The 13,332-nt window shown below is 41.4% G+C and overlaps 1 protein-coding gene across 5 annotated transcripts in view; it reads left to right on the top strand.

The window, feature by feature from the left end:
- Positions 1 to 5,823, top strand: part of SMAD1 (SMAD family member 1) — an 83,836-nt gene extending 78,013 nt beyond the window's left edge. For all 5 annotated transcript variants that reach the window (XM_070474802.1, XM_070474803.1, XM_070474801.1 and 2 more), the window contains exons 6-7: positions 117 to 373; positions 4,454 to 5,823. In XM_070474802.1, coding sequence (XP_070330903.1) covers positions 117 to 373; positions 4,454 to 4,597 — 401 coding nt within the window. In that variant the 3' untranslated portion in view covers positions 4,598 to 5,823. The remainder of the gene's footprint in view (positions 1 to 116; positions 374 to 4,453) is intronic.
- The last annotated feature ends 7,509 nt before the right edge of the window (positions 5,824 to 13,332 follow it).

Below are 13,332 nucleotides of genomic sequence, written 5' to 3'. Positions count from 1 at the left end.
CAAGACTTAGAGAATGTTTATCTAATAACCGTGTAAATTTACATTCTGAAGCTACAGCGATGCTTGTCAGCTGTGAAAAGCAGTAATAACCACCCCGTATGCTTGTCTTCCTGCAGGAGTTCATCTTTATTATGTTGGAGGTGAGGTATATGCCGAATGCCTCAGTGACAGTAGTATTTTTGTGCAAAGTCGGAACTGCAACTACCATCACGGATTTCATCCCACTACTGTTTGCAAGATCCCGAGTGGGTGTAGTTTGAAAATTTTTAATAACCAAGAGTTTGCTCAGCTACTGGCACAGTCTGTGAACCACGGCTTCGAGACGGTCTATGAGCTCACAAAAATGTGTACTATTCGCATGAGCTTTGTGAAGGTAAGTGGTTTTGATTCCTCTGGTCAGGGTTTAATGCACTTCTGCATTATATGTAAATCTGTATCCTTTTGATACATGTCTGTAGACACCAACTTATTATCTAGCCATTTTAACCTTTAATAAGATGTCACCTATTGGGAAAATATCATTGGAATGTAGGAGTGTTTGTGTTAAATGTTAATAATAGCAGGTTTTTTAAAACTTCCTTATTTGAGTAGTGCTATTTTATCTATTGTAATATTATTAGAATATGTTTTATATATATAACATATATACTCTAAATGCATGGTTGTCTTATGAGATCAATCCTATAAACACACCCCCCTTTTTTTTAATTCTATATTTGTTAGCATTTTTATGATGATAAACACTTGGTGATTTTGTTTTAGCAATAAGCAAGTGATTTTTTTTGTAGAGTCAAAGTTTTTTTTAAAGCAAAAGTTCATCACACTGAGATTTATGTTTGATTGGTTGAGGATTTTTTTTAGTGGTTCCAGCAAAGCTTGTGATTTTTTTATAATTTAAGAGTTTAATAAGGCCCTTGCCTCAGCGCTAAGATGGTGCTGTTAGGTTTGAGGAGGGTGAAGGTTACAGACATTGTTCACTAGAATTGACCTCTTTGCTGCCTCTTCTTCTGCCTCTGAGAACTAAAAATTTTAAGATGCCATCAAAGTATAAAAAAAGTTCAAATATCTGATTAAATTTATAAGTCAGTAGGTAGCTCAGTGGTAAAGAATCCACCTGCAACGCAGGAGACACAGGTTCAATCCCTAGGTCAGGAAGATCCCCTGGAGGAGGAAATGGCAACCCACCCCAGTGTTCTTGCTTGGACAATCTCACGGACAGAGGAACCTGGCGGGCTTCAGTCCATGGAGTCACAAGAGAGTCAGACACGACTTGGCGACTAAACCACCACCACCACCAACTTACTGTGGCTGACTTGTCTCTGAATTCTCAAACATAGATTTTCCTCCTCTGTTACCCTGAGTAGCAAAACTAATTATATATTTGGGCGAGGCAATCACCTTTCATGTCCTCTCCTCAGAAGCTCACTGAACTTGTTGTTAGACCTGTTCTGTGATGAATTTATTACAGAGGATAATTTCAGAACCTTACTTTGTTAATCATCCTTTACATCAAAGATAACTTTCCCTGAAAATCATTTTTTCTTTACTTCTCTGAGTCATGTTAGGAGAGTTTCACTGTGTTCTCTTAGTGTTTGTTTTCTTGAAACATAATTCAGCAGTTTCTTATAGCCAAGTCTGGTACCTTTCAAGTATTGAAGAAGGTTTTCCTACCTTTTAGAGTGGTTTTCCTATATACTGTATACCTATGAGACTACAAAGAGCTTTCTCATCCATTATTAATGTGCACGGTTTAATTTATTTAAAACTTTATTCTTTTTTTTTAAATTGAACCATTTTTAACATCTTTATTGAATTTGTTACAATATTGCTTCTGTTTTATCATTTGTTTTTTTGGGTCACGAGGCATGTGGAATCTTAGCTTCCTGACCAGGGATCGAACCCATAGCCCCTGCATTGGAAGGCGAAGTCTTAACCACTGGACCACCAGTTGTAGTTCTTCAGTCACTAAGTTGTGTCCGACTCTTTTCAACCCCTTGGACTGCATCTCGACAGGCTTCCCTGTCCTCTGTCTCCCGGAGTTTGCTCAAACTCATGTCCATTGAGTTGGTGATGCCATCCAACCATCTCATCCTCTGCCATCCCCTTCTCCTCCTGCCCCCAATCTTTCCCAGCATCAGGGACCACCAGGGAAGTCCCTCATTTTTGACTTAGCATTTTGACTAAAGTGAATTTTAAAATTAGGACAGTGACTTGCCAGCATTGTTTGTGTTTATTGTTTTTATTGATAGGGAGGAAATATAATAAATAAAACATGAAGATCCATGTTCTAATTCTGTCGTGTGATTAAGGTCTGTCGTGTGATTAAGGCCCAGAGATTCCTTCCTGATCCCCCTGTTCATTATCTTTAAAATGGGTGGCTGTAGTTAGGTAACTTCAGTCATAACTGGAGTCCCTTGATGAGTCCATTATTATTATCAAAGGACCACTCTAGGAGAATTTATGACTGTAATGCTCCAGTTGGCTTTCTTCTCAAACTTATTTCTTATTGATTACCCAATCAATTTTAATGATTTTACTTTTACAGATTTTTAATTATTTACTTTTACACAAGTGAAAACCACCTTTACACTAATAAAAAGTGTTTATAATCAAAGATATGCATTAAAAATAGATTAGCATTTCATTCATTCTGCAAACATTTTTTAGCACCATTCCAAAATAGCAGTACAAAGATGATAAAACACCTAAAGTCTCTAGCTCCAAGATGCTGATGGCGTCAGTCTGTGTTTAATTATAATATAAATTGATAAGTACTGGAATGAAGGGTTATACAAGCTGTAAAGGACAAGGCTGAGAAGCTAGATTTGGAGAGTTAAACATTTTAACCTCTTGCTGACATGATAAAGGGCAGCTACTTACTACATTAGCAACAAAAAATATGATCACTGTAGCCTTCTTCTTTATTAGCATAAGCACAGCATACTTTTCCCTCAGCATCTTAGAGAAAGGATATAAAACATTTCAATAATATTAATAGCCGATTTTGTACTATTTTGTGAAGATGACCAATTTTGGACTTTAAACATGTATTTTATAAGTTATTTGCAGAGTAAACTCCCCATATCTGACAGTTCTAAGTCATTTCAGCTCAACAAGCATCTCTAAAGCTTCTGCTTTGTGCCAATCACTGCACTAGATGTTTGAGATAAAAAGTAAGTGAGGTCCAGTCTGTGTGCCTTCAAAGAACTTACTGTCTAGTGCAGGAAACATGCACTTAAACAAACCTTTTAATTAAAATTAGCAGTATGTTGATATATGTACAGATGCATGGATGTTTATACCTATGCGGTTCATATATTTCAAGTTTCTTCTGAAAGTTCTGATATTCAAATACATTTCTTAAAATTCCTGAGATGGATAAAGAGAACCCAGCCTTCTCTGACATCTCTCAGGAAACAAGGGTTTATCAGTATCTCATATGCCATCGTCCACCACACCTGTAAGGATTTGATGTTTGCAATAGCAAAATTATTTTTCTCTTTTTCATAGAGACTTTTCTTCTGTCAACCTTTATGTCCTAATTCAGTAATCCTGAAGGTCTCTGGCAAGCTACCCTCTTGTACAAATGATCCGAGTCACTGGTTAGGTGTTACTAATAGATTTTTGGATACTTCTGTGCTTCTGCCAGATTCCCTTAGAGATCAAAAGGTCAGGAGCTCTGTGTTTGCAAGGGAACTGTCAGCGGCTGAGTAGGGAGAAACAGAATGTCACTTTGTCTTACATACCTTTTTTTTTCTTATTTTCTTGATGATAAGAATTTAACAATACCTGTCATCATAGTATCAATAACATAACGGGCAATGAAACTGAAAGTTAGAAAGTGGCTATTACAACAGCCTTATAATGTAGTTTGGGCTTATGTGGTGGCTCAGACGGCAGAGAATCTGCAGTGCAGGAGACATGGATTCAATCCCTGGGTTGGAAAGATCCCCTGGAGAAGGGAATGGCAACCCACTCCAGTGTTCTTACCTGGAGAATTCCTTGGACAGAAGAGCCTGGCGGGCTGCGGTCCTTGGGGTCACAAAGAGTCGGACACGACTGAGCGGTTAACACCTGATAATGTAGTTTAAAACTTTCATTCCCTGAGACTTGTACTCTTTTTTTTTTTTTTGGGGGGGGCCATCCTGCATAACATGCGGGATCAAAAGTTCCCCAACCAGGGATCCATCCAGCCCGAGTCCCCTGCAGTGGAAATGTGGAGTGTTAGCCACTGGACCACCAGGTAAGTCCCCTAAGACGTTGCTTCTTAATCTGGAATCCACATATGGTCTTTGGGGAGCTGTGACATTGTCTGCCGAATCGTGTGTCCACATCTGTGTTGTGAAGAGAACCTTATCTTTAATCGGAGCGTCTGGTTGTATGAGCTGCTTCTACTCGGTAAAGGTGAACCCCTGAGTCAAGCAAGTTCAATGACTTCCACTGTTGTTTCTAGGGCTGGGGAGCAGAATACCACCGCCAGGACGTTACTAGCACCCCCTGCTGGATCGAGATCCATCTGCACGGCCCCCTCCAGTGGCTGGATAAAGTTCTTACCCAGATGGGCTCACCTCATAACCCTATTTCATCTGTGTCTTAAACGCCTCAGGCTTCTGCCTCTGGAAAACTATTGAGCCTTGCATGTACTTGAAGGATGGATGAGTCAGACAACCATCTGAACTGACAAAGGAGCCTTGACAATACTTGACCTCTGTGACCAACTGTTGGATTCAGAAATTGAAAAACCGGGGTAACACACTGTTGATATCAAGAACCTGTTTAGTTTACATTGTAACATTGGATTGTAAAATCAACTAAAACGCATACTTTTTAGCAGGACTTTGTGTATAGTTAAAGGAGAGAAGGCCAAGCCAGGGACAAATCACCTATTGGAAAAATGATCCTAAAAGTCTTTTGTGTTTGGCACTTTAAGATCATCATTTGGCAGAAGTTAAGCATTAATAGTCTTTCTGACGTGTGTTTTTATCAGGTTTAGAGCCTGCGTGGAGTCTTCTCTTCGTGGGTTTTCATAATATTTTAAAACTATTCGTTTAGTAAAGGTTTTTGTTTGTTTTTTAAGTAAAGGTTAATCTTGGTGATATACATAGTAATCTTTCTAAAATTGTATGCTGACCATAATGCTGTCAGAATAATGTTAGACATACGCTCTTTGCTAAATATATATGTACAGGATATTTGAAAGTTAAGAATTGATTAGACTAGTGGGTTTAGGAGTATTGAAGGGGGCGGGGGGAGAGGGAAACGACAGATGTAGAATATACTGTAAAAATTCAGTTTGTTGCTTTAAAGAAACAAACTAATGTCTGAATTTTGCTGTGTTTCAATTTTTTAGAGATTTTATCCCTTTTTTTTTGCATCTTCTATCTCATCCTCTCCCAAAAAAAAAAAAAAAAAGTTATGCAGCTGGTTAATTCATGTAACTGTGAGAACAAATGAATAATTCCTTCTATTCTGAAATTGACTGCCTATGTACTTCAATACCAGTTGAATGGAGTTGCTTGAATTTAATAAGGAGCTTTTATGGAGTTTACAATACAGAAGTAGGCTTTAATTTTCAAGTGAATTATTTGCCAAACCTAGTAACCCTGTTAAATATTTGGAGGATTTAAAGAACATCCCTGTTTAAACCAATTTCAAACTTAAAAAAAATTTTTTTTGTACTATGTTTGGTTTTGTTTTTCTTCTGCTAATCTTTTATATTCACTTACGCTCTCATACATTGAGTACTTTTATTCCAAAACTAGTGGGTTTTCTCTACTGGAAATTTTAAATAAACCTGTCATTATTGCTTACTTTGATTAAAAATTTGTTGTTTCCTTTTTTCACACATAAGATTTTAGGATTCATAAAATTCACTACTCTCTTGAGAGATTTTTCTCAAATATTCTTTGCCAAATATAACTAAATGACTAAAAAACTAAATTGCAGAGGCAGGGAGACTTAGTCATGAAAAGAGCAGTGCATGTCTGCTCAGTCACTAAATCATGTCTGACTCTTTGCGACCCCATGGGCTGCAGAGGGAGCCCCTCTGTCCGTGGATTTCCCAGGCAAGAACACTGGAGTGGGTTGCCATTTCCTCCTCCAGGGGATCTTCCCAGCCCAGGGATGGAACCCCAGTCTCCCAGGTCTCCTGCGTTGGCAGGCAGAATCATTGCGCCACTTGGGAAGCCCCAAAAGAGCAGAGTCACTTTAAATCAGAAAAGAAAGGATATAAATGAACTTTAAATGTGAAGAAAAAACAGACTTGCTCAACTTGAAATTCCGGATCTACATGCACAAGATTTTTTTATGTGAGGAATTTCAGCAGCAGCTGTCATTGGTGTATACCTCTCAGTCAACCAGAAGTCCCAATTACTGAATTTCAGATGAGGATGCAAGGGTGACTGTGAAAGGACGTATGTGACATGGGGGGAGGAAGGAAAACTAGAATTGCAACAGGACAGAATGATTGCCTCTGCCCTCTCCTGGGGATTGGCTGATCCCATTCTCTCAGCCCCAACACTGAGTTGGCCCATGAAGGACACAAATTTGGGGAGACTCAGATTCTTCCCTGGCCAAACAGATCCCACTGTTTCTCCTGTACATTTTTGTACCTCTTTCCCCGGGGTGTTTATCAGCCTCATTTATTCTCCAAACTATGACCAAGCAGAAATTTCTGCTTCATCTTGTTGTCTCCAAACACATCATGGTGTAAGCGTAGGGAGTCAGATGGAAGACCTCCGTCATAACACATTCATACGTGCATTGCTGGTTGGTTTCACTGCTGTGAACCTCTGTACCTTCATATGTAAAATGGAGATAATGTTGTTATGTCCTCGCCACAAAGGTGAGGAGAGGATCTCTTGGAAGAAAAATGCGTGTGAATATACCTTGGAAACACAGCTGCCATGCAAGTACGTGGTCAGTGTTTGCTTGGATCTTCTCCGCATTGTGTTTTCCCCCTCACCTACCAAGTCATTCCTGGCACAGGTAATCTGGATACTCGGTGGTGATTGCTATGCATTTGTGCTAAGTCCCTTCAGCAATGTCTGACTCTTTGCGACCCTATGGACCATAGCCTGCCAGGCTCCTCTGTCTGTGGATTCTCCAGACAACAGTATGGGAGTGAGCTGCCATGCCCTCCTTCAGGGTATCTTCCCAACCCAGGGATCCAACCTGCATCTCTCACATCTTCTGCACTGGCAGGCCGGCTCTTTACCACTAGCACCACTTGGGAAGCCCATGGTGATGAGTGAACTATAATAAAGAGATTAACACAAACTTCCCTGGTGGTCCAGTGGCTAAGAATCCACCCTGCAATGCAGGGGACATGGGTCCAATCCTTTTTTGGGGAGTTAAGATCTTCCTTGGTTGGGGAGCTAAGATCCTATATGCCGTGGAGCAGCTAAGCCTGCAAGCCACAACTAGAGATTCTATATGCTGCAAGGAAAGATCCTGCATGATTCAACTAAGACCTAACAAAGCCAAGTACATAATTAAAAAATGAAAAATTAACAAAGTTATCAGGCTTCAGCAATGAAGTATAACTGGAAATTATCTAAGAATAAAGAGCTCAGGTCAGTATTTCTCACCTTGTTCTTAGTGGACAGCTATTTTTCACTTTTCCCATGTTCCTGGGGCTGCCTATTGGGACAGTTGTGCCAGTGGTATTGCTACGCAGGCAGCCAGCTTCGAAATCTACCAGGTGAAACTCCCAAATGTTCCAGGGCCTTAGGAGTTGGCAGTATGGAGCCTCTATCAGCCCTTCATGCTCAACTGCAATTATTGGTAGTTTTGGAAAAATCCTGGGACCATTTTCATCAGCCATGTGTGTGCTAAGTCTTTTCAGTAGTATCCAATTCTTTGTGACCCTAGGGACTGTAGCCCGCCAGGCTTCTCTTTGTCCCTGGGATTCTCCAGGCAAGAATCCTGGAGTGGGTTGCTATTTCTTCCTCCAAGGGATCCTCCTGACCCAGGGATCGAACCCATGTATCTTTACCACTAGTGCTAGCTACGAAACCCTATGTCATCAGCCATAGGAAGCTTTTAAGTCTCCTGGAAGTTTTTCATTAAAGGAATAAGAAAGCCAAGCAACCATTTGTTTGGTTTACTAGGAAAAATGTAAACTAGTTCAAACAAAAAGTTAACTAATGTGAAGTGTTTTCGTGGTAGCCGTGTTTTCTGCCCCTAAGAAACCACTAGCTGGGCTGATTAGAGGTGGAAGGCCCTGGAGCCACCGCCTCACCCTGCTACTTCACAGACTGGACTTCCAGCGAATTCTGAACTTCACTGCACTTGTTTTCTCAGCTGTAAAAATAGAGACAATAAAGTCTATCTCACGGGTTATTGTGGCGATTTAGTCAACCTCTCATGAGTATTAGTACTACTGGTTAAATCTGGCTCAGAAGACAATCTGAAAGGAATTCAATTCAACAAACATTTGATGAAGACCTACTTACCATTAAGGCATTTAATAAGCACAATGGAAAATTCTGAATTTAAGGACTTTTGAGCCCAGCATGGGAAATGGGAAGAGAAAAAACTAGCAATTCATGAGTATGTAATGAGCCAGGCTCTGTGCCTAGAGTTCCCACACAATGTCTTCCATCCTCGCAAGAACATGTGAGTTACTGTGTCTTTGACTTTTTTTTTTAAATGAAGAAACTAGTTTAGATGTGAAATAACTTGTCCAAAGTCACCTAGCTAGGTATCGTTGTTGTTCAATTGCTAAGTTGTGTCTGACTCTCTGACCCCATGCAATGCAGCATGCCGGGCTTCCCTATCCTTCACTATCTCCTGGAGTTTGCTCAAACTCATGATGTCGATGATGCCATACAATCATCTTATCCTCTCTCACCCCCTTCTCCTCCTGCCCTCAATCTTTTCCAACATCAGGATCTTTTCCAATGAATTGATTCTTTGCATCAAGTGGTCAAAGTATTGGAACTTCAGCTTCATCAGTCCTAGCTAGGTAGCATAGGACTGATTTTAAAATTCTAGAATGAGTTTCATTCTGATCTGATTTTAATACCTAGAATTAGTTTTATTATATTCTTACTCTTGTCATTTTGCAGACATGTAAACTTACTATAAAATAAGGCAAAATGAAAAGCACAGAGAAGCACAAAGAAAATTTTAAAAAAAGAGTTCAGACTTGGCTGAGTGGAGATCAATGAAGGTTTTACAGACAAAGTTGTGTTTAAGGTTGAACCCGGAAAGCTGGAAGCATTTTGAAACTGAGGCAAGAGAACAGTCAAAGTCTGTATGATAGCTACCTGGTGTTTGAAACACACCAGCATCTGTCCACCAATTTCTAAAGACCTGCCTCCAACCGACAGGCTTCTTGTGGGGTTTTCCATACAGTATAACGTGATATTCCTTCTGGCTGCTATCACATGGTCCAGGCGGGGGTCTGTTCAGGGACTGGAAGTAGGGAAGTGCCTGGCTGAAGCTACGATAAATCTTAGAGGAGTTGCCTGCTGCCATCTCTTGTGCTGTCTGGGCTGGAGATGAAAAATGAGAGAGACAGCGTTCTCAGGGAATCTGGGTTTCCAGGCCTAGGATGTCCCAAGTGCTGCCAGAGTCCTGTTCTTGGCTCTCCTGGGACACGCCAGAATCTGTGGAGAATCCCCTCTTCTGCTTCATGTACTTTGATTTTTGTTACCTGCCAACGAATGTGATTTAAGCAATTAATTGACTCTTTAAAGCCAGACCATTTTTATAAATAATTTTGAAAGTGAAAGTTGCTCAGTCGTGTCCAACTCTTTGCAACCCCATAGACTATACTCCAGGCCAAAATACTGGAGTGAGTAGCCTTTCCCTTCTCCAGGGGATCTTCCCAACCCAGGGATCAAACCCAGGTCTTCTGCATTGCAGGCGGATTCTTTACCAGCTGAGCTATCAGGGAAGCAATGGTTAGTACAGGTGACTTTAAATTCTTACTTACTCAAGATTTTAAAAGTCCAACAAAAAGAAGAAAGTGAAAGTCACCTGTACTAACCCTTGATAAGTAAATTAAGTTTATCTTTGACCTAGGTGATTATGATAACTTAGCAGAGAGATATGCAGCAGGTGATGAGAAACTCAGGTCTGAAGGCTGGTCTTCTTTCAGAGATGATAATTGGCATTTATTAAGCAGTTACTGACACCAGCCATTGTACTGGGTGTTACAAGTGAGTATATCCTTAGCCCCGCCCTCAATTTTGGACTGGCTCCAGATTGGGAAAGGAGTACATCAAGGCTGTATATTGTCACCATGCTTATTTAACTTCAATGTAGAGTACATCATATGAAATGCTGGGCTGGATAAAGCACAAGCTGGAATCAAGATTTCCGGGAGAAATATCAATAACCTCAGATATGCAGATGACACCACCCTTATGGCAGAAAGTGAAGAGGAACTAAAGAACCTCTTGATGAAAGTGAAAGAGGAGAGTGAAAAAGCTGGCTTAAAACTCAAGATTCAAAAAACTGAGATCATGGCATTCAGTCCCATCACTTTATGGCAAATAGATGGGGAAACAATGGAAACATTGAGAGACTTTATTTTCTTGGGCTCCAAAATCACTGCAGCCATGTGACTGCATCACTGGTCATCACTGGTCATCACTGCAGAGGCTTACTCCTTGGAAGAAAAGCTATGACCAACCTAGACAGTGTATTAAAAAGCAGAGACATTGCTTTGCCGACGGGTCTGTCTAGTCAAAGCTATGTTTTTTTTCTAGTAGTCATGAATGGATGTGAGAGTTGGACCATAAAGAAGGCTGAGTGCCGAATTGATGCTTTTGAACTGTGGTTTTGGAGAAGACTCTTGAGAATCCCTTGGACTGCAAGGAGATCAAACCAGTCAATCCCAAAGGTGATCAGTCCTGAGTATTCACTGGAAGGACTGATGCTGAAGCTGAAGCTTCAATACTTTGGTCACCTGATGCAAAGAACTGATTCATTGGAAAAGACCCTGATGCTGGGAAAGATTGAAGGCAGGAGGAGAAGGGGCCAACAGAGAATGAGATGGTTGGATGGCATCACCAACTCAATGGATATGAGTTTGAGCAAGCTCTGAGAGATGGTGAAGGACAGGAATTCTGGAGCGGGTAGCCACTTGCTCCTCCAGGGGATCTTCCCAACCCAGGACTTGGTGCCTCTGGGCTCAGTCGCAGGATGCTCACTAGGGACGATACTGGCCCGGGATGGGTGTGGGAGAGGATGTATACTGGCAGAAGGGGCAGATGAAGGAGAACTAGGCACATCTGGGTGCAGAAGATGCGGTGTAGCTGGACTGTAGGGCAATTTGCAATGGTGAAGAGAAGAAAGGGGAAAGGGGGCCAGTCATTAAAGATCTTGTTTATGTTACACTGAAAAAGTGAAATGTTTTGCCCCTAGGATTTTAGCTCTTAGAGATCTCAACCTACAAGCAGTTCAACCGCCCAAGGCCCAGGAGAGAATTTACACTGAAGCACACACCCGAGGAGATTCTCCGGTGGTTCAGTGGTAAAGAATGCAGGAGACGTGAGAGACACTGGTTCCATCCCTATGTTGGGAAGATCCCCTGGAGGAGCAAGTGGCTACCGGCTCCAGAATTCTTGCCTGGAAAATCCCGTGGACAGAAGAGCCTGGCAGACTGCAGTCCACAGAGTCCCAAAGAGTCAGACACGACTGAGCGATTGAACATATACCTACACATGAGGATGAGAAAGGAACTAACACAGTATGAAAGAATCACTGAAGCCAAACAGTGACTGCCAACAAGGGGGTTTTAATGAACAACACGAAGAGAACAGATAGAGAAAGGGTGAGAACTTAAGGTTTACTGTTGTTTCTCAGAAAGTCCCTGGTGACCTTAGAAGTTTTGGTGGGGAGGGTTCATAAAGCCAATAGACAAGAGTTAGAGAGTCTGGACTGAAAAAGTGGAAGCACAGAGTTCTGATGCTAGAAAAGCTGAGTGGTGAGTAGGAGACAAGGAGAAGTGAATATGGTGAGTGGGGACAGGAGGAAGTGAGGAAGGCCATGTTAGAACAGAGAGCTATTAGGTGCCTGCGAGATGAGGTCGGCCCCGAAGGCTGGACTGAGGAGGCGTGGAAAGGTTGAAACAGATGCTCTGAAGAGAGGATTTAATCAGCAGTAAGTTGAGCCCCGGGGAGCACATCCATGGCACAGCTAAGGCAGCGGATGTGAACTGGAAGTAGATCTGATCTTCAAGGTTCCATAAAGGCCCTGGAATTGGGGGTGGGTTTAGGGAAAATGAGCATGGTCACCTTCCCACATTTCCAACAGCTGAAGGAGGGCTAAGGTAGAAAGGATGACAGAGGATGAGATGGTTGGATGGCATCACCGACTCAATGGACATGAGTTTGAGTTGGCAATGGACAGGGAGGCCTGGCGTGCTGCAGAGTCAGACATGACTGAGTGACTGAACTGAACTGAAGGTAGAAAAGCTGCTTGCCCACTGCCATTTCTAGGGAGCATGGGTGTGGAACCTTCAAGTAAATTCTGGACTGGTACAATATCAGCTGAATCATTTACAACCATAGGTATTTCTTAAAAGAATATGTTTCATGTATTGCCTGCATTTGATCTGCAGTGTTTTTCTAACACTAGCAGAATTTATTAAAGAGGAACAATTTGCCCAATCCCTCTCAAATTATTGTACTAGATTTAGGTTTCATTAATGTTTCACCCAACCTAAAAGATGAGCTCTTAGCCTCAATATTAGTTGATTCTTCAATACATATACTTTTTTTTTTTCCCTGGGAGAATTGGGATTGTAAAAACTGTAGGCAGTTTACTGAAAAGCTTATTTATATTGAGTCCAATGATTATATAAGTGTTAAACTTTTATCATTCTTAAGACGTTTCAAGGCAGTGGTCCCCAAAGAGGATGCCTCTAGGACTCAGGGCTGCAGTTTCCAAGCGCTGAAACTGGAAGGCTTTCAGCAGATCTGAAGCCCAGTGCTGGCAACTGAAAGGCCGTAATCCACGCCAGTTGAAATCTAGCATGGTATTTAAGAGGCAGAGCCGTATTATATTTAAAAGCTTGGGACTGACTTTATGAAAAGCTGACAATGTATAAATTCTCCACCTCGGTCAGCAAACCAGTTAATCAGAGTAACACATGTCTCTTTAGCCCTTAACATAGAGTAAGTGTTAAAAAGAAAAAAGAAGCAGAAATTGAAATTGAGCTGCCAGTACCCTTTAGGACCAGATCCCCTTTGAAAACGTTCTTCTTTCCCTTGATCTTGGGTCAGGTGGAGTCACTTCCACCTTATTTGCATCCCATGTGGATGTGGCTGTTGAATCAGGGCACCTGAGTTTTAAGGACCAGTTTTCAATGCCGGC

Source organism: Odocoileus virginianus, chromosome 12 (genome assembly GCF_023699985.2).
Source record: "Odocoileus virginianus isolate 20LAN1187 ecotype Illinois chromosome 12, Ovbor_1.2, whole genome shotgun sequence".
Taxonomy (NCBI): Eukaryota; Metazoa; Chordata; class Mammalia; order Artiodactyla; family Cervidae; genus Odocoileus; species Odocoileus virginianus.
This window is presented reverse-complemented; position numbering and strand designations above follow the sequence as displayed.